At 37.7% G+C, this 24,393-nt stretch overlaps 2 protein-coding genes across 2 annotated transcripts in view; both read left to right on the top strand.

Annotated features, from left to right (window-relative positions):
• The window catches only part of LOC117408622 (phospholipid-transporting ATPase ABCA1-like), a 60,685-nt gene extending 53,606 nt beyond the window's left edge, over nt 1-7,079 (top strand). The window contains exons 42-50 of the mRNA XM_034013785.3: nt 29-149; nt 297-359; nt 996-1,102; nt 1,290-1,431; nt 1,789-1,923; nt 3,444-3,547; nt 3,919-4,011; nt 4,405-4,648; nt 5,348-7,079. Of these exons, the coding sequence (XP_033869676.3) occupies nt 29-149; nt 297-359; nt 996-1,102; nt 1,290-1,431; nt 1,789-1,923; nt 3,444-3,547; nt 3,919-4,011; nt 4,405-4,648; nt 5,348-5,488 (1,150 nt within the window). The 3' untranslated portion in view covers nt 5,489-7,079. The remainder of the gene's footprint in view (nt 1-28; nt 150-296; nt 360-995; nt 1,103-1,289; nt 1,432-1,788; nt 1,924-3,443; nt 3,548-3,918; nt 4,012-4,404; nt 4,649-5,347) is intronic.
• Nucleotides 7,080-16,097: 9,018 nt separating this feature from the next.
• LOC117409672 (probable pancreatic secretory proteinase inhibitor) lies at nt 16,098-18,725 on the top strand. Its single transcript, XM_034015988.2, has 4 exons — nt 16,098-16,333; nt 16,616-16,644; nt 17,739-17,851; nt 18,613-18,725. The coding sequence occupies exons 1-4, from the start codon at nt 16,282-16,284 to the stop codon at nt 18,662-18,664; spliced, it is 246 nt and encodes an 81-aa protein (XP_033871879.1). The 5' UTR covers nt 16,098-16,281; the 3' UTR covers nt 18,665-18,725.
• Nucleotides 18,726-24,393: the final 5,668 nt, after the last annotated feature.

Raw genomic sequence — 24,393 nt, 5'->3', positions numbered from 1 at the left:
TGAATTTATATTCTGTGTTTTTTTTCAGACGGATATCTGCAAAACTTCCACCAATACATGACGAAGATGAAGACGTGGCCAAAGAGAGGCAGCGAATACTGAGTGGTGGGGGGCAGAGTGACATTCTGGAACTCAAAGAGCTGACCAAGGTGAGATGATGCAACAACCACATCAACACCAAACCATTGCTCTAGGTCTGTTTCTGTACAACACAGCTTGGCATTGTTGGAAGTCTTCCAGGAAGTGAGAGATGGTGTCATTTGAATTGCTTAAGACCTTTTGTCTTTGTTCTCCAGGTGTACAGGATGAAACGGAAGCCAGCAGTCGACAGGCTCTGTGTTGGAATTCCCCCAGGAGAGGTAACTGATTTTTTTTTATTGTACCGACATAAGCATAAGAACGTTATTACCTGCTTTAATGGGAGTACATTGCTCTCGGTTGTCTTTTAAAATGTATTTAATAAAATACTGTACTACAAACTTACTTGCAATACAAAAGAACCAGAGTTATGTAGATTTTGCTCTGTTGCAGTCACATCTTCAATGTGTTAAATGTTTCTATACCTATAGATGTTCATTTTAAGCCTCCAATGGGCATGTATTTTTTCTTACTTGTTGTATTTTAAGTTCCATTTGTAATAATGTAATTACATAGTAACTACACAGTAATTGCAATTGAATTCAAAATATGAACCACCCGTTACACATTTAACCTTGCATTACACATTAAACCACTGAATGTTAATTCATGGTGAACAGGGACAGCATAACCGTGAGCAGGCACAAGGTTGCTATGAACATGAACAGGAATTGGAAATGGAACACTGCTCATTTGCACTGGAGTAAAAAGCTGAAATCTGCTCCAGCATCTCATTTTGAGACCCTAATTATAATCAAACAATTAAACAAGTATTTGGTCTTTTAACACAACACAAGTGAGTGGACTGCTTGAAAGTGTTACAGTTAATGAAGTAATCTTTTTCTCTGTTTTGCTAGTGCTTCGGATTGCTTGGTGTGAATGGCGCTGGAAAAACAACCACCTTCCAAATGCTGACTGGAGACACAGACGTCACAGGCGGGGAAGCTTTTCTTAACGGAAAGAGGTGACAATGAACTTTCTTGAAAATATGCCCCCCAGTACCTGTAACATTTGAAATGGTTTAAAAAGGAACTTTGTACAGAATTAAATACCAGTTATCTTAACTAATGTATTCTCTGCAATGTTTTGGTCATCACATTCTAGTGATGTTTCAGCAGCATCTTTTATTTTCTGTATTGCTCTCTTTTCAGCGTCCTGTCAGAGATTCGTGATGCCCACCAGAACATGGGTTACTGCCCTCAGTTTGATGCCATTAATGAGCTGCTGACTGGAAGAGAACACCTGGAATTGTATGCCATTTTACGTGGAGTTCCCGAAGAAGAAGTTTGTAAGGTACGATACCAAACAATGAAAGTGCCGTAGCTCTAAACAGATTTCATCAAACTGGCACGTAGGACCTTGTATTCTTTAAATCATTGTAAATGTTGGTCAGTTACATAACCCTCGACCTGTCAACTATTATTTTCATTTTCTTTTATACCTGATATTGACATATATTCCTATTAACTGTAACTGTCAAGGTTATTTATTAAAAAAAAAAAAAAACATAACGATATCGCATGCCTCATTGTGTATTCAGAATATACGCTATTTGGAAAGTTCTTTGGAGCAGGCTATGATTTGTAAAAGTAAAATAATTAGTGATAGTAAATTCCCACCCTCATTCTAAGCCTTCAATGCCTTTTTCAGGTTGCTGAATGGGGAGTTCGTAAACTGGGACTTGTGAAATACATGGACAAAGGAGCTGGGAATTACAGTGGAGGGAACAAACGCAAGCTGTCCACTGCAATGGCTCTGATTGGAGGTCCACCTGTAGTATTCCTGGTGAGTAGAAAATGACCGGTCATCTCGTCCTGTCCTTCCCATACGCCTGTGTGACTGGGTACCAGGCCCCTCCCCCCCGGGTGTATTTGGTTTAGTTTGTGTAGTTTGGGTTAGACTGCGCAGACAGTGCCTGGACTCAATTGAATGGTTAATGAGCAATCGAGTCCCGGCACAGATGTAGATAAAAGCAGCATGAATTTCTCACTCAGGGTTGGGTGTTCGTAGTGGAGAATGGGAGAGAGAGAAGGAGAGAAAATTTAAAAGATAAATAACAATTGCTACTCATGCAGGACGGACCAGCACGGTACTTGTTTCGGGTTTGTTCACTGTTTGTTTGTCTGTTTATTTTGGTGTCTCTGTGTTTTGTTTTGTCTAACTGTTTTATTTAATAAATCTGCAGACCAGTGCATTGTACTCACAGTACTGTGCCTCTGTATTTCCTGGTCTGACATTACCCGTCAGCCATCCTTTCTACAGCCTGCCAGACACTGATAATGGTGTACCACTCCCTCTCTTCCTTCCTTCCTTCCTTCTTCACCAGATAGCAGTCTCTCCCTTCTGTAAACACCCTGCATGTTATTACATTTTAAATATTTTTGGAAATCACCTGAGATGCTTGTAAAATACTGAATATATTGTAATGCATTATTATTATTTATTTATTAGCAGACGTCCTTATCCAGGGCGACTTACAATTGTTACAAGATATCACATTATTTTTACATACAATTACCCATTTATACAGTTGGGTTTTTACTGGAGCAATCTAGGTAAAGTACCTTGCTCAAGGGTACAGCAGCAGTGTCCCCCACCTGGGATTGAACCCACGACCCTCCGGTCAAGAGTCCAGAGCCCTAACCAGTACTCCACACTGCTGCCCAATGCATCTTCCCTGTTGTGCATTCATTTGCCATATTTGTATCAAATGTACAGTTTTTATCAGAAACACGTGTTACAGTAAGCACGTATTTTCATTTTAAAACCTGATATCTGGTACGACACTAAATTTAAAGAATACTTTGTAAGCCATGCTGGTAGTGCTGCACTTCCTTATACACACCTGTTCAGCACCTTTTTTATTGGCATTGACCAACCAGTTGCTTCCCCAATTGACTGATGTACTTTCAGACAGTAACGTGCTTTGAACCTGGTACTGAGTACTTTTTGCATGCTATTTTTGCACTTTTACTGTGTTTTTTTCCATGGCTACTATGCATTTGCAATAGTTTACCCTGGTTTGCCATATTTTTTAATTGGCTTTACCATACCTCTCTGTGCTTTACCGGGCTTTTACTGTGCTTTATTACACTTTGCAATTCTTTATTGCTATGGAAAATGTTTAGAAGGGATATCACAATTTAAAAAGAAAACACGTTTGCTGCAATATGTATTCCTTTCAAAACTGCAGATCTTACGCTTGCACAACATGTTGCATGCATGGAATTATTTTGTAATATACAACCACTATGTAGAAAATACAATGTTTTAACCTGCTAATGGTGGTTTGATGTCTGTAATAGGATGAGCCAACCACAGGGATGGACCCCAAGGCACGCAGAGCCCTATGGAACTGTATTCTTGGCATTATCAAAGAAGGAAGATCTGTGGTGCTTACCTCACACAGGTATGTAATGCTATTTTAATAAATACTACTTCTACCAAACTATACACAGTATAAATTGTTCTTCTCAACATTTAGCAGTCTTGTATAAAATGTTCCGTACTCAAGTCAGTTCTTGCTGAATGGTAATACTGTATGGTTTGTCTGTACAAGTAGTTAGTAAGGTTATAAACATTTCTCTTAAAACTACTTTTACCTCTTATGTCTTGTCTTTTTATTTTCACCATTGTGGTTTATTATGTCACCCCCTAATGGAATTACTATACATGATATCATTGTGTATTAGTTCATACTTTCATTCACTCATTTCAAAGGTTGGTTTTTCTATTGTGAAACTCGTGTAATTTGTCTAACGAGTCATTTTGTTTTGACAGTATGGAGGAATGTGAAGCACTTTGCACGCGAATGGCTATCATGGTAAACGGCAGGTTCAGATGCCTTGGCAGTGTGCAGCACCTTAAAAACAGGTACATATACAGATTTTTTACTATATAATATTTTTTTTGAAAGACTGGGATGAAAAGGGCAATAGTCATGTAACTAGTGTTCTCGCTTCTATGACTTATTTTAGTAGCAGAGATAAGAACTTAAAGGTTTAGTTTTGTGACTATGGTATCGTGTTCGATTATGTGCTGATTCAGAGTATCATCTGTATAAGTATGATGACAGGAAGGCTTGTACAGTTCCATATTTTCTTTGTTGGTTTACTGCAGTTTTCTGATGATTACATCAGATGCATTCAGTCTGGTGATACAGTACTAACAAAAAAACTAAACAATTAGACTTTGCCTTGCTAAATAAAATGCAATTTACAGTTTAAATACCCAGCATATTTATCCTGTTATCTAATTGTTTTGCAGGTTTGGCGACGGCTACACGATAATTCTTCGAATAGCAGGCCCAAATCCTAACTTGAAGCCTGTCATGGAGTTCATTGAATGTGAACTCCCTGGCAGTGTGCTGAAGGAGAAACATCGAAACATGCTTCAGTATCAACTGCCGTCCTCTCTCTCCTCCCTGGCGAGGCTATTCAGCATCCTTTCCAAAAACAAGAGCCAACTCAGAATAGAAGACTATTCAGTATCACAAACTACACTCGACCAAGTAAGTCGCACGCTAATTCACTTTTTTGTAAGTAAAATCTAAATGGCCAGCAAAACATATCAATAGTTTAGATACAGTAGAGTTGCACTGCCCTCTTTATCCCCCTTTTCTTATTTAAAATGCATGAATTTTAATGATAATGAATGGAAGGTAAATTGAATTGGCTACAGTCAGACACTGTCGGTGTGTCCCTTCAGAGCTCCTCAAGCGAACATCATTCAGGCCTGGGCCTCTCTCTCTAAAGCAGACAATGCCATATTTATTTTTACACACACACATTTTCAATGTCCCTGGAGAATTTGATAAAGGAATTGTACTGTTCATCTTTTAGAAACCTTTGTCTAGTGATTTACCATCTTAGAAGACCGATTTGTAGCTTATTCTGAGGATTTTATGGCAAAATCTCAAAAAGGGTAAAAGTACTGATTTTGAAACTGTAACTGAAAGGGTACCCTATAAAAACAACTGAAAACAACTGAAAACATAAACTAGAGTTTGAGTGCAGATAAAAATCTGAATATCCAGTAATAATGAATTATGATTATTATGATTAACTTTCAGTATCTGCAATATATTGTAGTGATGGCATTTGCTGTTAGTTGACATACTGCTAGTTTATGTATTAATAGCACAACACTAATTGGAAATGTGGGTTTACATGAAGTGGGTTTTCATTTTTGTTGTTTTTTTCTTTTGTAGGTATTTGTAAATTTTGCCAAGGACCAAAGTGACGAAGATCACTCAAAGGACAATTCAGTTCACAGAAAAGAAACTGTGATAAATATTTCACTTCTTAATTCCTTTTTGAAAAATGACAAGGTGAAAGAAAGCTGTGTGTGATTTTTTTTTTTCAGACTGAAATTGCAGTTACCAAATATTGGAAAGCACAGAGGATTTTTTTTTTTCTGACTGAAAAAAATGGGATGTTCAGGAGCAAAGGAAGGAAAACTGGACGCTCTACTGAAACTATTCAATGCAAGTCAATGCAAAAATTCCACTTATAATAATGAGGCAGTGCCTCTGGTTCCTGTTTTAGTTTTGTTGATAGGAAGTGGAAAAAAACTTGAATATAGTTATGATTTATTACAGTGTAACTTTATACATTGTGGATGCTCAGCTCAGTTTGTTTTTGTTTCGTAAATTCACAATATTTATATCTAATCTCAGTCCGCCACTGCCAGTAAAATATGGTAATTTAAGATCTGCACATTTTTACGAAGTGGTTTATTGCACAGTAATCGGTAGGCTGTGGGTTTCTCTAAATTATCTAGGTATTAATTTATATATATACAGAAGTGCATTTTGATGACCAATATAGCATTACAGTTTTAAACACTGTTACAAACATACTGTAAACCTAGGGGTGCAGAAATCCTTTAAGATTTATTCACAGGCATTGCTGGTACAGTAAGAATTGTGTGTGATTGTACTACCTGTATCTGTTACACAGTGGACGTCATTTTTCTGTAGATCACTGTGTGTATAGAAGTATTCTTTGTATACATTTGTTTAATAAAATGTGACGTCAGAAAGAATACTGTAGTACCAGTCAGTAAAAACATAACCGAGTACGTTCAGAACAGGTCGATAATGTCCTCAGAACAGGACAGGGCAGACATCATCAGTTCCATCATAGAAGCCAGTATTCGAACCCAAGAATCACAAGTTCTTTGACTACCAAGATGCCTAACATTGTGTTTATGTTAGTAAACTGTTATATACATTTATACTCTATTTCCCTATTTTATACACATGTTCCTTTTCCTTTAGATTACATTTCAAAACTATTATTCAACTGTCCATATATTGTTGTTCTTTAGTGTACATTAATATATGCAGTGCTTATGCCAATGTTGCTGCTGAAGATGAAATAGTAACCACTTGTCTGATAATGTGATCAACCCAAGATAAACTGTTCTTTATTATTTCATTTGTAGAAAACAAAATCGTTGCATCTCTAAACCTTTTGTACTAGATTTCTGGAAAAAAAAAAATATATATATATATATTTTTTTTATATATATATATATATTTTTTTTTATATATATATATATATATATATATATATATATATATATACACACACATTTCTAGGGACTAGAGTCTGTAGTTAGTCACTAAGTACAGTATGAGAAAGCAGTTTTGTAGCTTTCCTCCATTGCAAGCACTTTATACGTCTTTCTTGGGATCTGTTTCTTTTTTACACTGGAGTACCTGCAGACTTTATAAGATACACACAAACATTTTTTGATGACAATTTAAGTTCTGTCCTACTATGTTATTTTTTAAGTTATGTCCTACTATATGGTAAAAAAAAATAATAATATCAATAACTGTTTTACATAAAGTATTACAAAAGATTGTAAGGGAATATCTATGTTACTTGGCATATAAAGTACTTATTTACAAAATAAAACTTGACAAATGTTCACATCTTGTGTCGTCAACTGTTTAATTCTAACATAACATTTAGTTGCCTCCATGTATTGTAAAACTGCTTTTAAAGATGAACCCTTTAATTTAAGCTTTTGCTATGTTGATGTATTTTCAATTCAGTGTAAAGGTACTGATGAATTTTGAGTACTGTATATTTTTCAAAGGACCAAGGGGATACCACAGCTGTAATGGAGTAAAGTTACAAAATGCATTGTGATTTTCATGTTTTAAGTGCTTGTCCCAGGTTCTAGTATATGACTCGTATTTAGCCTTCTGTTGGTGTAGAAGCAGCAGATATCCGCAAGGATTAGTTTGTTAAGAAGTATTCTGTGCAATGTTATTTTGAACAAATTGTTAGTAACCATGTCTTCCAGGAAGACAGTTGGTCCTTAACTAACTTTTTCTGTTTTTCATGTTTTTGAAAATACACACATCAAACCCCTCAAGAACAGATGCAGGAATACTAAACCTTATTTAATTCAAATTAAACAGTCTCTAAGTTCAAGTTTTGTGAACAGATTAGATTTGAGGTATATCACATGAATTTTGAGTACATCTCAGGACTCAGATATTACTTTGTCTTACCGGCAATCCTGTCAAACCTAGGTTCAGGATGTGAGTGGTTGTAGTAAGTATAGAATGTCCACAAAGAGGATGTATTTACAATAATGGTCCCATTTTATTTCACAATAATGCCTTCTCTACCATCAATGGTATCGGGGACCATACGGTGGGCTTGCAGTCCCAAACAAAAAGGTTCCCAAAATAATAAAACAACAATAATCACAGTCAAAGGTGGTAGTGCTGGCTCCATGGCTTCTGTAGGGAAAATAATTCAACAAATGATTTTTGATCGAAAATACTTTATATGCATAAAATAAATACTGTTAATACAATCATATAAACATTGGACACCAGCAAGCAAAGATGCGCAGGTCACCGCTTGAACCAAAGTACGCTTGTATCACAACACAATCATGTGGAGTCAATTCAAGGAAGTGACTGACTATTCAAACAAAAACATTACATTAAATACTATGAATATATTAGCATTTCCAAGCCCCATTTCTTCCAATCAGTATGGATCCACCCTACTATTACACACCTTCAACACACCTCCTGGTAAGAAGGAAACTTGCCCAAATCTATAACATTCTTTACCTAATCTGTTAGATACTGTTTCAAACTAGTTCTTTGTTCGTGGTGTTCTGTTTTCACACTGTGTCTCCATTCCTTCACCCATGTTGATTAGACACCTGCTAACATTGGCTCTCTGCCCGGATGCCAAGATACGTGAGACTGCAAATGTCTCGTTTTTTTTTTTTTTTTTTTAGAGACAGGAAAATTGCAGAGTCTTGCTTAGCTAATTACATGTGCTTTAAGATGTATATGAAAATATAAAAACTCATACAAATAATCAGCTACATAATTACTTTATGAAGCATGTCATCTCCTACACTTCAGTTCCCGAATCTGTCTCAGTCTGCCAACACAAACAGTAACAAACACACAGCGCTCCGGCTTGGCAGCGTGTCAGTGTAAGGGGCCGTACTCCCGTAGCTGCGTCCCCTTTGTACTGCTAAACTCCCTGTGATCAGTACGCCACCATGCTCTATCCATCCCTGTGAAGGCATACCACCAACCTTACATACATTGTGAGAGAACACGGGTCAAGGTCATATAATACCAGGCCACTTTTCTACAGCTGTCACTTCTCTTCAACATGTGATACAAAAACAGGATTGCCACAGATTCAAATGTACTCTCTCTTTATAACTCACCAGCTAAGCTTACTATCTGTGTGCTACAGAAAGACAAACAACAACCAGGCAAGGTCAGGTGAACTCAACAATCTGTAATTACATTTAATAAAATACACAATTTGAAGTTCTTAATCAGCCACCTCTCAGATTTGACTTTTTTTCGTTCCGGCATCTAATTTGTCCGGATCCGGTACCTCTCGCGGCATGATTTATTATTTTTTCCACTGTTTGTACTGTAAGCATTTTAATAAAAGCGATCAGTTAAAGTTGCCCCGTTATTTCTCCCGCCCAGTTCGATTCTTTTTAGTGACTCGATTCATTTGATTCAGTTCAGTTTGGTGAATCGATTCATTTCGTTCATTTGATTCACTGATTCAATGACACAAAACCAATCAATGTAGATCGCATTAAGATTGTTTATTTGAACCGGAAAGAACGAGTCGTTCACGAACTGCACATCACAAAAGCTAGGGAGAATCTATATTTGGTTGACTGGGTTCATAAACATTAAATTAAATATAGTTTGACAAAATAATAATAATATATATATTTAGAATCTTGGAGATAACATAACAGTTTGAACCATTAGCACTGTTTAGCCATCAGTATCAATCTAATTTAATTTAATCTTTAAAAAAAAAATAGTCAATTACATTTTTTACATGTTTTTTTCCATACATTTGGAGTCACCCATTGTTTTTTACAACAACAAAAAAATTCCTCTTCTATCCAGTAAACCTTTGGGATTAGCCATGTAATCAATCACACGTTGAAGCACACCCATAACCGCAACATGTACATTTTATATAAACAAAGTTTAAACGTGTATATATTTAGTATTTTTTAGTGTTTAACACAGTAAAATAACATTTAGAAAATGTATATTTAATGTGCATGTAAAATATAATAGACGTTTAAGGACGTCATCCGTTAGAATGTGCAATATCCTCCTAAAAGGTTGCTGTATCGTAGCTGATAATGCGTTTCACCTTGTGGACTAGGTGAATCGCCGTCATTATTAAATTATAAAATATTTAACCGTAGTTGTAAATTGTCATGTATAAAATACATTCATTCCTCAAGGTCAAATATGTAATCACAAGTTATATAATTAAGCCTTGGGTACAATAACGTTACAACACCAGTAGATGTTTGTATTTATTTATTTTGGAAATTAGGTGTATATCTCAATTATTATTATTATTATTATTATTATTATTATTATTATTATTATTATTATTTAGTAATTTGTCTGACTTTACTCAAGATGACTTATAAGTATTAATCATAATTTGTGCAAAATAGTTAACTATAGATATGATTAATTTTGTATGTGTATAAAAAATAACAAACACACATAGGCTACAACTAGTAGCCTATGTGGCAGACTTACACAAGGTTACGTACATAGTAAACTAAGAAGAACTGTAAGAAAAATAATAATTCTGGTGCACAAACTTGTAATCTGAGTTTCTGACAGCGCGAAGCAGCACTCTAGAAAGTACACACCGTCTGGATCAGAGATATATAGAGTTCTTATATCTAGTAAGTGGGAATTTGGATCCAACATGGCACATACGGTCTTCAGTTTCATAACACTCAACGAGCTGAGAGACAGCCCGGTTTCTTTGTTACAACGAACAAATCAGCCAGACTCGAGAGGTAAGGAATCACTTCATGAGTTTTGATAGGCTAGTAACTCGACTCCTGTGCGCCACGCAGCTTGTTCATAGGGTGAATCAAAAGAACCGATTCAATAGGGACTCTGATCCGATTCCCATTGTTCACCTTAGTGAGTCATTCAAAAATAACGATTTGTTCGCGAACTGCACATCACTAGGGAGGACAGTGCATCCACCGACGAAGTGCCCGGAGCAGGTGCAGTTTGGACGGAGGCTCAGTTGAAGTAAAAGCAAACGTATAACCCCTGGCTTGTCATGCAAAATTCAAAGCTGGGCTGTACAACATGCAAAAAGGTACAGTAACGTCTTCTGCCTCCGAAGTAAAAAAACAACAAAGAGCCCTCAGAAAAAAGGTTTTTGAACATGCCTGAACCAAGGCCCATTTAGCGGCAGCAAGCATTGTAGCCAAGGCTAAAGATGACACCTTAACACAAGTTATAATTACATTGTCTGGCTACATTGTGTTTGTCACTTTTTTTTCTCATGCGTTCCGGTACCTCAGAGCCCCCCGGAACACCCCTCCTCTCGCGCTCACTATGTGTTGCGGGACCTCCCGATTTACAAATTAAGCACTGATCTTAATACTACATGAGTAAAGTTGAGAAACCCAGATCTTAAAAACAATGTTAGTGTCAAATAATAGGTCACTTGGTCTGACTGGACTTTGAAGTAAAATTAACAAGCAAAGAACCAAGAAGTCTTCAACACAATATAGTGTCTGGGACTAGTAAGGTAAGAAAATTGATTTAAGAACGTGGTTCCCTTTCAAGTCGAAGACGACCACCAACAACATTAGGTATGGGATATGCCTAGGGCCCTGTGAAAATCGCGATTTCACAGGCTGCGCGGAAATTGTGAAATTAGCCCAATACCGCGATTTTTACAATATTCTTAAGAAATAACAATTATTTCATCATTATTTGTATTTTATACAAATAAAAATCACATTAACGAAACTGTACAGCTCTGATATGTGCCTGCGTGTAATATTCGTCATGCACACAGTGCTGTGCAGTGATTATGTCATGTGACTATATGCAATCTAAGCAGGAAATTAAAATACTACATACTGTAAACAAGAAAATGGATGTCTCTAAAAAGCCTAAAAATGTGTCTGCAGCAGATCACGTAAAGCAGTATCCAGCAGGAGTTTACACAGCAATGGAGGTAAGCTCTTCTGTAAGTCCTGCAACGTTATTGTAGATCACTACCGAAACTCCTCTGTTGACAGCAAGTATTCACCGAAAGAGACAGGCGGAAATCCAGAACAGTACTGCGACTGCTTTACTTGCAAAGAAACAAAAAACGGTGACTTTCATATTTCAAAAGTGCGCAAATATCCTTTTTGAAAAATTGGACAACCAAAAGTTATGGAAATTCTTTAGACAGAGTGTAGCAAATGGTGGAGCGATTCCTTCATCAGCCCAGCTGAGATGTGAATACTTACCTAAAGTTGCCGAGTATCACAAGCAGAAGATTATGGAATTGGTAAAACAGTCTGGTTGCTTGTCAGTGGTCACTGATGAGTCGACTGATGCACAAGATCAGTATTATTATTATTATTATTATTATTATTATTATTATTTCTTAGCAGACGCCCTTATCCAGGGCGACTTACAATTGTTACAAGATATCACATTATACATTATTTCACATTATACAGATATCACATTATTTTTACATACAATTACCCATTTATACAGTTGGGTTTTTACTGGAGCAATCTAGGTAAAGTACCTTGCTCAAGGGTACAAGCAGCAGTGTCCCCCACTGGGGATTGAACCCACAACCCTCTGGTCAAGAGTCCAGAGCCCTAATCACTACTCCACACTGCTGCCCCACTGCTGTATTTGTTTTGCAAGACCTAAATGGTGAACATGCCATACCTGACGTACTAGAACTGAAAGCTGTCTGCAGATAAACTTTACCTACAGGCTGTTAATTACAACACTGTTTCACAAGCTATTGTAAAGTGCTTGAATAACTTTAATGTTAATTTTGATGTCAGTGCATTTATCTGTATATTTGCTGTTTAAAAAAAAAATAATGATCTGTACACGTAATTTATAAGATATTTCCATGCACATTCCGCAAAATACGATACTTTACCTGTGACACTAACGTGAATTTCAAAGAAAATTTCTGCGATTTTCACAGGGCCTTAGATATGCCTGCCTATTGGTAGGTATTTTCTGAGCTGTCTATACCAGAGCTGCCGATAGACCCCTTCCTGGGGTAACATCCTCGGTCCTGCCTACTGAGGGATTAAAACCGTCATGCTGAGGAAGCCATTTCTCTTTTTGCCTCTCAAGACGGTAAGGTAAGACCCTCTGTGTTGGTATCTGAGCGTATTGTGAAAAAGAGCTTTGAGTCTACTGCAGTTCCCTTGCCTTTCAGGCTGAAAGCTGGCTTGCCGCTTTCAAGGAATCTGTGACTCCTGATTCAGCCTTTTTCTTTCTTTTTTCCTCAGCAGCCTGCGTGCGCTCACGTTGCAAACTGCTGCTTTCCTATCTGTGGTACGTGAGTTGACTGCCTGTGCAGTATTGATTTAAAGGAGTTAGTGTTGTCGTCTTTTCAGCCTTTCACTCGTGTGGGAGCACGTCCTCCACTGGGGCTAGGCTCTGCTTTACCCCCGCTGTCAAGCGACTCAGCTGGCTGCCAGTGGCAGTTTTAATATATATATATATATATATATATATATATATATATATATATATATATATATATATATATATATAAATATATATTGTTACTGCTGTTGACTAAATACCCATTCTGACATCTGCAGTGCACATGTTGTATCCCGCTTGCCTGCATTGTGTAGCAGCTAGGTAAAAAAAACAAAAAAAAAAACAACAGCAGGCCTTGTCCTCCACAGGCTGTATTTTTCCAGACCCACTGTAGAGTAGACCTCGCCGACTGCCTCGGCCCGCTCACCTCGGTGCGTCGGGCCTTCAGAAAAAATCAACAACAACAGCAGTGTGCTCCCCTGTATTATTGTTGTAATTGTATATATTACATTGTACTCCGTCCACAGATTTGCTCGGTCCACCCGGTGCTTTCGGTGCTTAGTACACTCGGTACACATCGCCTCGGTGCACACAGTGCGCATGGTGCTTAATGTTCTCGGTGCGCTCGGTGCCCTCTGTGCAATAGCATCCCAGCGAGCACAATACCCGCTGCTCGGTACATGTGCTACTCAGAGCACCCTGCGCTAGATCCACTCGGTGCACACGGTGGTCGATGCACTCCAACACACCACGGAGGCCAGGGGCAGAGAGGACTTCTGCGACTTGTGCACGGCTTTTCAACCCAGGGTGCATGGCAATAGGCTCAGAAGGGACATGGGCCTAGACACTCAGTCTCCCATGGCAGAGCAGTCAGTAGCGCTCGGAGCCCCATCCCCGCTCATCCCGCTCTCACAGAGCCCCTCGCAGGAGATCCCCTGCACTCAAGCTCCTGTGACGAGACCTCGCAACGGTACCCAATGCGGATAAGGCGGCGTTACTGGACGCGCCAATATCCCTAGGACATACATTCGGTCCAGCTGTGGAGGAGATCTTACAGCGTTCCCTTCGGCAGCGCAAAGCAGCAGTGGCCGCGTTGCTCCCTCCCCGTACTTCGGTGCGGGGTAGGTCAAGCCGCTGGCAGGCCCCCCAGGTGCATACCGTCACAAGGACGGTCCCAGTGCCCACGGCCCCGCCAGATGACCTGAAGCATCGCTTACAGGCCACAGCGGCGATGGGAAATCGAGCACCTCCACAGAGCACAAGGAACGCAGGCGATGGTGTGTCCGCGCAACAGCGTTCCAGGAGGCAATTCCAGGGCCGTCGCCCTAGGCAGCTGCCTCAGAGTGCTCCGCCCCAGCCTCAGCAGCCCCAGCTGAGGCCCTGAAGGCTTGCGGCCTCAGACCCATCCCTTCACCGCACAACAGCTGCAATACTGGCACGCTTGCACCTCGGACACTTGGGTGCTCGTTACCGTGCAAAACAGTTACGCGCTGCAGTTCCATTTGGGACCTCCCCCTTCCAAGGAGTCACGCACACATCCATGTCGGACCCTCGTCAGGTCTCGGTAGTCAAAGAGAAAGTGGCCGCCTTGCTGTGCAAGCGAGCCATTTGTCTCATAGACCCCACCTCCTACGGAGTGGGGTTCTACTCTAGATATTTTATAGTACCCAGGAAGGATGCCGGATTTCGCCCCATCTTAGACCTAAGATTCCTCAACAAGTTCTTGAAGGAAAGGAGGTTCTAAATGCTGACTCACCGTCACATACTCCAGTCAGTCCAGCCGGACAACTGGTTCACCACAGTTGACTTACGTGAAGCGTACTTTCATGTTCCCATTCGTCCAGAGCACAGGAAGTGCCTCCGCTTCGTCTTTCAGGGAGTTCTCTGTGCTGCCGTTCGGCCTCTCCCTGGCTACTCGTACGTTTCCTCTCGCCTGAATCTCCTCAGGCGAGAGGCACTCTCTGGCATCTGAAACCTGGCAGTTTCCAATTATGGGTCTGGCCCCTGAACGGGACCGCTGGACAGCTCTAGGGCTATCAGACGCGGTTGTGGGTACTCTGCAGAGCGCTAGGGCAGACTCCACTAGGTCGCTGTATGCCTATAAGTGGAAGTAATTCCAGAATTGGTGTCTGACTAGGTCATGACCCAGTTTCTTGCCCCATGCCGGTTATCTTGCAGTTTCTGCAAGAACTTTTTGATGCCGGTAGGTCACCTTCCATATTGAAGGTGTATTTAGCATCTATCTCTGCGTGCCATGCCCCCATAAATTCCGGGTTCACATTTTTTGGTGACCCTATTTCTTAAGAGCACTCTGCGGTTACGCCCTCCTAGGAGGACCGTTCTCCCTGAGTGGAGCCTTGATATTGTACTGGAGGCTCTCACAAAGGCCCCGTTTGAGCCGATACACTCCATAGAGTTGAAGTATCTGCTATGAAGACAGCCTTCCTCTTGGCTATCACCTCCGCTAAGTGGGTCAGTGAGTTGCAGGTGTTATCGGTAAAAAGTAAATCTTTTTTTTTTTTTTATAGTTTAGATTTTTTTTGCATGCACTCAATAGTGGTAAATTTGGACTTCTTTCCCTGAGATAATCTGCTTACAGTTGAAAAGGTTTTCATTTCATTTTAGAAAGTTTCTTTTAGTATTTTTAAGCTTTGGTTTCTTCCTAACAACAATGGAGCTTGCAGATGATCATTAAAACATCCTGTTTCTGCAGATAGAAGCAGGAGCTGTTTACAGTAGTTCATCAAGCCAAGAAGGTTCCAGGAGGAAAGCAGTATGTGTCTGCATTCCCGAATAGTGCCCTTATAAAAATGTTATGGTAAAAACATAAGAAAATGCTTTAGAGCATAGAAAAATGCATAGTATAGGCATGGCAAAAGCACTACAAAACTGTGCTGAAATAACCATGTAACAATAATTAACTTTAGGGAATGCAAACAAACTGGGTCACCAACAGGATCTAGTATTAGGCACACAAAAAGTCACAGTTATCATATTTGAGGATATTTACACTGCCATTCAGTTTCTATTGCATTTACAAACAAATAAAGTGTAACAGGTGGTAACCAGGTTTAAAACTACATTTATCTAGTCTTAAGTAAACAGTGTACTACCTTGCCAGCTGGCATGCACAAACAACACTGCGGAACTACATTGTAAACAGCCTGATCTGAAACGTATTTAAATGCAGCAGGATTTAGCAGCAAACTCCAGAGCAGATCTGCTAGCAATTGGATCTCATCATGATGAGTGTGAAAGTGATGTTTTTATTCATGTGTGTTCTCTTATGCTCAGGTGAGAAATTATTTACCTTTTGTTTATTTGCGTGTTGTAGTTTTTCTTGGTTTGTGATATGTTTTAATATTAGAAGCAGGCTCAAAGTATTTTTTAGAGTGGCATAAAATCATTTTATAGGAAACAGTAGCAAAATGACTGAATAATTGATCATTTCCTTTGTGCCACTAAGTTGTTTCTTACTAGTTTTATGAAGTAACCATAGATAATGTTCCTTATACACACACAACACATACCTCAAAATATTTGATGGGATCTGTTTGGTGCACTTTTTCATTTCAGAGGCTCATAAACAACCAGAGTACAAAATGGTAAGTTGATATTTCTTTTTTTCTTTAACAAATCACTAAAGTGGGGAATATTCAAGTTTTATACAAGTGGAGGACTATGAAATCATCTTACATGTTAAGGCCTTTCTATTAGGTATATCATGGGGAACTGCTGCTATTTAAAATATATTTACTAAACTAGAAAATGAAATGAAGATTTGGTGTTGACTCAAAAAATAACTCAAGGTAAACAACATTGTCAAACATGTGATTGTAGGACTGGGCTAGGTCCACTAGCCTCTGACCTCAGGGCTTTGTTTTTAATCCAATGGTTTCAAGTTTGTTATCAGTGGAGAGCTGTACATCTTACAAAACTCACACACAATTTTACACATGTGGCTGTAGGTACTTTTTCAGTCTAAAACCGTGAACCCAAGAATTGTATGGGTGTCTTCTGTGGCAACATGGGAAAGCTCGCATTGCCACTAATTGTAAGAACTGCATTGACTAATTAAAGATGTGCGTGCTTTTAAGCAACTGCAAAGACAAAGGAGAGGAATAAACTAATTGTAATTGTATAAAGCTGCTAAGAGACTAGCCTACTCAGAACGCAGGATGTTTCTTGCTAATTTTATACCGTAAAACTAATAGTTTTATTCCTCTCAGAAAAGTGTACTAAATTGTATTAAAAATGCAAAAATAAAAACAGTCTCTAACAATCCCAAACCAATTTATAATCCGACATATGACAGAAGTTTAATGATATACGTGAACAAAACAATTATTTTTAAAATAATATAAGAACCCTTTAAATCTTAAATGAGCTACAATAGATTCCGACAAAACATCACCCAACAAATCAGATTACTAAGAACTGTATTTTTTTATTTTTATATGCAATGCAATTTAGCAATACAAAGTTTTCTGTGGATTCGTTCATCAACAATATATCTGCCCCACACTCCCCTTCTCTTCAAAGCCACACAGTCACTTTAGTTAGAAGATTTGTAGAATTAATTAATCAATCAAAAGATCAAAGGGCGACATCACAGAATTGTTTTAATTATGAATAACACATTCAAATATTAATTAAAATGACAGATTTTGTGTGTGTGTGTGTGTGTTACTTTTATTAGCCTGATTGTGCCCGCTTTAAAATGAACCTGGCATGTCCTATGAACTTTGCACCTGTTTGTGGGACCGATGGGAACACCTATGGGAATGAGTGCATGCTCTGTGGCAGAATACAGTAAGATTAACGTTTTAATTATTTGTAGAATTCCTAATGATTTTTAAGCTTTCAATTGATTAGTTATCCAATATCTATGACTGATTAACATACCCAACCTTCCAATGAGTGGATAAACGCAGAACGGCTGGAAGTTGATCGTTTGTTGGCCATTCATGCAATTAAGAATAATCACAACACTATTGCAAGCAAAATCAACAACTGTTTTCTTCCACTACCTCAGATACTAGTGCCATCATCTGTTCTTAACTAATAATCAATAACGTAGGAACATTTGCTTAATTTTATCAGACATAGCACATCCTTCATTTGGGTAGTTTATTTTGATTGTTGCTGGTTTGTTTAAAATGAATACACTCTCAATCACCTTAAAAATTCATTTTTATAGAATTGAACAGTTTGGATGTTATAGTTGGTGCACTGAAGTGTGACATGAAAGCAAAGGGAACTGAACTGGGTTTATTAATAAAAGGTTCCACTAGAGGCCCCTCTGCCATGTTTCACTTATTACACATTCAAACAAATGTTTTGTAAACTATAAGATGTCATGGAGAATATATATATATATATATATATATATATATATATATATATATTTTTTTTTTTTTTTTTTTAAACGCCATTTAAAAAGGGAGTTCATCTTTACCAAATATTCCAACACAATGCCATGTGAGCTCATGTATTACCTGAAACCCTCTGTACCACATTACAAGTTTTTCTGTCATTATTATCATTCATTTACCAATGTCCTTCCTTCACAGGACTACCAAAGCTGACATCCGGATTCTGAAAGAAGGCATCTGCTCAGATTAACTTGGCTCTTTTGTATGTTTCAATAGAAGTTCCTAACAAATAAAGCCTTCTGAAACATCCACTTTGTTGTGCTTGTGTATCAAACAGGGAGCAGCAAAAGACACTAGCTTCTTTAGTTCACAATGGAGTCACTGACTTCAACCCCCATGGTCTGTCACTCCAGGTGATGGCCTATAGAATATATACAGTATGTAAGGGTTACTTTGTAAAAAACAGTAAGAGAAACTCAATGAATTCAAAGGCAAACATTTCAAAACGTAGTTTAACATTTGCCATTGAACTTATCAAGTTTTCCGTAGTATTTCTAAATTTCACACCGTTGAGTGTTTATTAGTCATGAAAAAGCTTGGGTTGTTTTCAGTTCAATTTACCCCAGAACATATGAACATTCATATCAGAACAAAAGAACTGAAGATAAGAAACGTTATGAACAAGAGATCAGTGCTTGTGCAATTATTTTTGTCTACATGCTTTTGTATAAATTATACATACTGGTACTGTACATATTCTTAATTTGTATATGCTATTTCTAATAATTCAGGTCAATATTTTGATAAAAAGTTATAAAAGTTCTGGCCAAAATACATATTGAGATATAACTGTGAAACCGACTTGGTAAGGTAAGTTGATTTTGATTAAATGTTTTCTCTTATCAATGTCGTGTTTTGTTTTTGTAATACTCTTGTTATATTTTTGAAGTAAGTATGCACAAATGCCACTTGCTTTTTGTAGTTACAGAGCTTTATTATTGGAGATTTACTCAACTCAAAGTTACCAAGCTTAGAAAAATCAGGCTTCTGCCTGATAAATACTAGACAGGCATATTTCTTTATCAAACCAGAGCTGTATTTTGATCTCTATCTGTAGTTTTACACAACTGATTTGTTGCGTTTTTTCTGAATCCATTGTAGCTCAGTTTTTAAGTGTACTGGAATTCATTTTCAACTGCTCGTCCAATATAGATACATTTGTTACAAAAATATATAGTTTTAAATTACTGTAAATGCAGCACTATAGTACCGGCTTTTCCACATTACTGGCCATTGACTGAGAAATGGAAGGCTATATATTGGGAACATGTTGTCCAGTTTTGATAAAATTATGGGTATTTGTTATCACACTCAGATTTAAGCAAACATAAAAAAAAAACTGTTGTCTTCCAGGATTCTGATACTGACAGCTGTGAAGTGTTACTGTGTCCTTGCTAAGCACCGAATAATATTTAGACAGTTACCCTTAGTTTCCATAACCATAGTTCTATATACTGTACAAAATGAATTTTGTTCCTAATCCTAATTCCTAAAAAAAAACAAAAAAAAAACATTCCATCAATATTGAAGAGGATAAATAAAATAATGAAATACAGTTTATACACAACTTAAAGCAATTAGAAATTACTTTATGGACAACCACCATGCACTGTATGCTTGTGGCCATCAGGGTGATTTTGTGTGGCCACAGCAGATCCCCAATAAACCCTTAATCTTAATCAGCCTTAAAAAGTTGTTGGTAACTGGGATTACATCTTTATTCAGTCCATGGTTTGGGAATTTGTCTTTTTCATCCTCCCAACAGCTTTCATTCATATTATGTTCTTCTGGCACTATGTAGCCACTTCTTAAGCAACATGGTAGTTTACTGAATGCGGATCTTACTGGAAGTTAACAGAGGTTAGATATACGTGTGGGACTGCAGATGTTGTAGGGAATACAGGGTTGGTCCTAATAGTGAAAGAAACTTTACATTGCCTTCAATATGAGCAAATTGGGGCTCCACACTACTCCACACTGCTGCTAGGGCAGCAGTGTGGAGTAGTGGTTAGGGCTCTGGACTCTGGACTCTTGACCGGAGGGTTGTGGGTTCAATCCTCAGTAGGGGACACTGCTGTTGTACCCTTGAGCAAGGTACTTTACCTAGATTGCTCCAGTAAAAACCCAACTGTATAAATGGGTAATTGTATGTAAAATAATGTGATATCTGTATAATGTGAAATGATGTACAATGTGGTATCTTGTAACAATTGTAAGTCGCCCTGGATAAGGGCGTCTGCTAAGAAATAAATAATAATAATAATAATGAAGAAAGTTGCCTTAAGAGTGAGGATGTCTTTGTTTTCAGGTTGCCATAAAGCAAGGTTTTACTGTAAATAAATAAATAAATAAATAAATAAATGAACCAGTCAGAAATGTTGATTGCTTATTAAGCTTACCTTGTTAACAGCAATTTGCACAGGTCAGACAAACCCAGATCTCTTTTCAAAACATCTATTTCCTTTAAATATTGGTTCCTTTAAATAGCTATTTTAGAATATTAATTCAAAGAAGCAGGAATATTTAAGAACATGTCTCCATTTTGTTAATAGGCATATTGATTGATGTTTACATGCTTACAGTATTTAAGCAGGCAGATAGATTAGTAACCAACATACATGTCAGGTGAGAAATCATTTTCTTTCTTGAGTTTTTTTTTTAAATTTCCAAATCTTTTTGTTGCAATAGATCATCTTTTGCATGTTGTAGATGATTTTGTACTTTCCTCATAGTAATCATATTTTGCTCAGTTGCATTTTTTTTTCTGTGGGGTTGTAAATGTGTAAAATGTTAGATTTAAGTTTGTTGTGATAGATATATTGCATAAGGACATTTACATACACACTAAAACGTAAATGGTTCACTTGCATTTGTAGTTTCACTGGTGTAGCACAATTATATGTACTGCAGTAATTCGTTTTTTCTTAAAATGTATTAATAAAACAAAACAAAAACTCACCGGTCGGACAACTTCATCTTCTGAGTCACTTTCAAAGACGTATTTTTTGTTTTTCTTTAGTGCTCTTTTCTTAGGTAGGGAAGCTTCTTCATTATATATATATATATATATATATATATATATATATATATATATATATATATATATATATATATATATATATATATATATATATCCTTTTCTTTTTATTTTAACATTTTCATGAGTCTAGTTTTGTTACCTGGGAATATAATAAACCAAATGCCTGAACGTCTTTTTTATGATTACAGTCTTATGTACAATTATTTTAAAAGTTTTAATCCCTATATGTGTGTGTGTGTGTGTGTGTGTGTGTGTGTGTGTGTGTGTGTGTGTGTGTGTGTGTGTGTGTGTGTGTGTTTCAAATCGGGTGATAATTGGGACACTTGATGTTATGCCGTAATGTGTTCCAATATATTGTCACAAAGCGATTATAGCACTAACGGTAATTTAACAGTAATTGTTCCGGTCTATATAATCTCGAATGGTGATGTTGTGTATTTTAGGTTAATTAAAAATAAACCCTTTAGAAACTAGCAATAACAGGATTGTTAAAGACCCACGAACTAACGCATTGGCTACAGGCATACATCAAATAAATAACATATCAAATGACATTCAACTGCTTAAATCTTCTGATCTTTTAGGGACATTGATGAATTTAGAAGCAGTTTATGAGCTTGATAGAAATTATTGTTCTGTACAGCCAAACTACTGGGAAATTGATTAAAGTAAATGTAATTAATAAGAATTCAAAAATAAAGACTTGGAAGCTCCCGAGTGGCGCATCCAGTAAAGGCGCTCAACAGTGTATACTTGTGAACCTTATAGTCTGGACATCGAGAGTTCGATAGTGCAGGCTATTCCTTTGCCGACCGAGGACTGGAGCTTCCAGGGGGCGGCGCTCAATTGGCCGAGCACCGCCCGGGGGGAGGGAGGGTTAGGTCGGCCAAGGTTTTTCTCGTTTTCCTCGGCTCACCTGTAGTCTGGCCGGGCGCCTGCAGACTTGCCTGTAAGCTGCCAGAGCGCTGCGTTGTCCTCCGACGCTGTAGCTCTTGGGTGGCTGCATGGTGAGTCCGCAATGTGAAAAAAACCGTTTGGCTGACGGCACACGCTTTCGCCCTCCCGAGTCAGCGCAGGGGTGGTAGTGGTGAGCTGAGCCTAAAAATAATTGGCCATTCTAAATTGGTGAGAAAATAATACAAAATAATTGGCAACGACTAAATTATAAAAAAAAATTAAAAAATTAAAAAAATGACTCATTGCTGTCGAAGTTATCACTAGTCTAACATAGGCTACTGTCTTCTCGATGTGGCTATTGGACCCTTTTCATCTAAGAATATTCACAGGCTGCAGTTGCTCCAGAATGGATTGCCAGAGTTTTGACTGGTAGTAAGCCCGTTTAACATAGTATACCAATTTTAGGTTTACCGACACAGGGCTTCCAGTCAAGTACTGTCTAAATTATTGCTCTCTTCATTTCCTTAGTCCTGCCTACTTTGCCCAGTTGCACACCCCTTATGTAACGGCACACCTCAAGCGGGCAAAACTAGACAGTTATATTTTGTATAATCTATGTTTATTTTTACTTTTATTATACAAAAAATAAAATAAACAATTGATATGTATATTTTCCTCACATGCAATAAAGATTATTAATAAACTACTCTGATCGCGTTATGTGAATTGTGTATCTACTGTAAACTAACAATAACACAGGTACCAGGGGGCATATAAAGTGTATTAACAAAAAATGATTCAATTCTATTTTTGTTTTTGTCAAGTCTCAACAAACTGACTGACTCAGTAAAAGTGTAAGTGAATCATAAACCAAAAAGTTGCAGGTATGATTTTTTGGATGGCTGGAGCCTAGCTGGCTAGCCTGGGTCTTTAATGAAGAGAATGGGAGGTGGGTCAGCAGGGCTTGTCAGTCCAGGTTTTGAGTGGTACATATTTGGAGATTTTTGTGAGCTGGATGCATTTTCTTGAGCCAATCAGTTTACCAGCTTGTTGAAAAATATGAATCGCTTGAATCACAGGTATCTCCAAAAGTGGGAAGAAATGGTAAAATGGTGTTTGAATTGCACATATCCAGATTAGAAAGAGCAAGGGATAATTAATCTGAGCACACTAAATTAATTAAATAAAGGTCTGATATATTAATATACACTTCTGCCAGTGTCATAATAGTGCTATTATTTGGCATCTAACAGCTATTTCAAGAAATAATGTCTAAATGCTCTACATGATTCCTACTAAACATTTACAGTAATTTCTAAATTATTGTCAAGCTGTTCATTCCTAAAAAAATGAAAGCTAACATGAAAACAGAAATTAAGAATAAATCTGTATAACTGATAACAATCCTACACAACATTTTAAAGGCAAGCACTCCTGAGGTGAAAAGATTCCTATTGGAATTCTTTAGTATTTATTTTTCTGTTAACCAGTCCTGCAGGAGTACTATAGGGCAATACTAATTATAGCAAAAATCCTGAAGGACCTAGGTTTCTGTCAAAAAGTCCTGCAGGATTCCTACAGGTAGCCAGAAGGACTATAATGGTTCATGTAGGAATCCTGCAGGATTTTCTTTTCCATCATGCAGGACTATTAATAAGCCTACAGGAAACCTACAGAATTCCTACATGTTCTACAGGATTCCTACACAAAACCTACAGGATTTCTTTAGGACTTTTTTGTAAGGGCTGCGTCGGGACGGGGAAGATGTGTTTGTCTGTAAGTGGCATTTTCCGCCACAATGAACCTAACCTGTACTGGATAGACTCTCAGCAAAGACGGGTAAAAGCCAAACAAGTACACTGATAAAGGGTAAATTTGTATGGTAGTTAGAAGAAAAATCGCCTGTTGTAACACTTTTAATTGACATCAGATGTAAATATGTGTGCACATTTTCACTAGTAATTTGCTCAACCCACGTGTGT

This window comes from Acipenser ruthenus, chromosome 2, assembly GCF_902713425.1.
Source record: "Acipenser ruthenus chromosome 2, fAciRut3.2 maternal haplotype, whole genome shotgun sequence".
NCBI classification, from domain to species: Eukaryota; Metazoa; Chordata; class Actinopteri; order Acipenseriformes; family Acipenseridae; genus Acipenser; species Acipenser ruthenus.
Note: the sequence above shows the minus strand (reverse complement) of the source record. Positions and strands in the feature narration are given on the sequence as shown.

Bases quoted from the DNA above. Each gene is read 5' to 3' on its own strand.
- LOC117409672 (XM_034015988.2), top strand. From the start codon at position 16,282: ATGATGAGTGTGAAAGTGATGTTTTTATTCATGTGTGTTCTCTTATGC. The intron at 16,334-16,615 runs GTGAGAAATTAT...TTTTCATTTCAG, and splicing joins GTGTGTTCTCTTATGCTCAG to AGGCTCATAAACAACCAGAG. The intron at 16,645-17,738 runs GTAAGTTGATAT...TACTTTTATTAG, and splicing joins AACAACCAGAGTACAAAATG to CCTGATTGTGCCCGCTTTAA.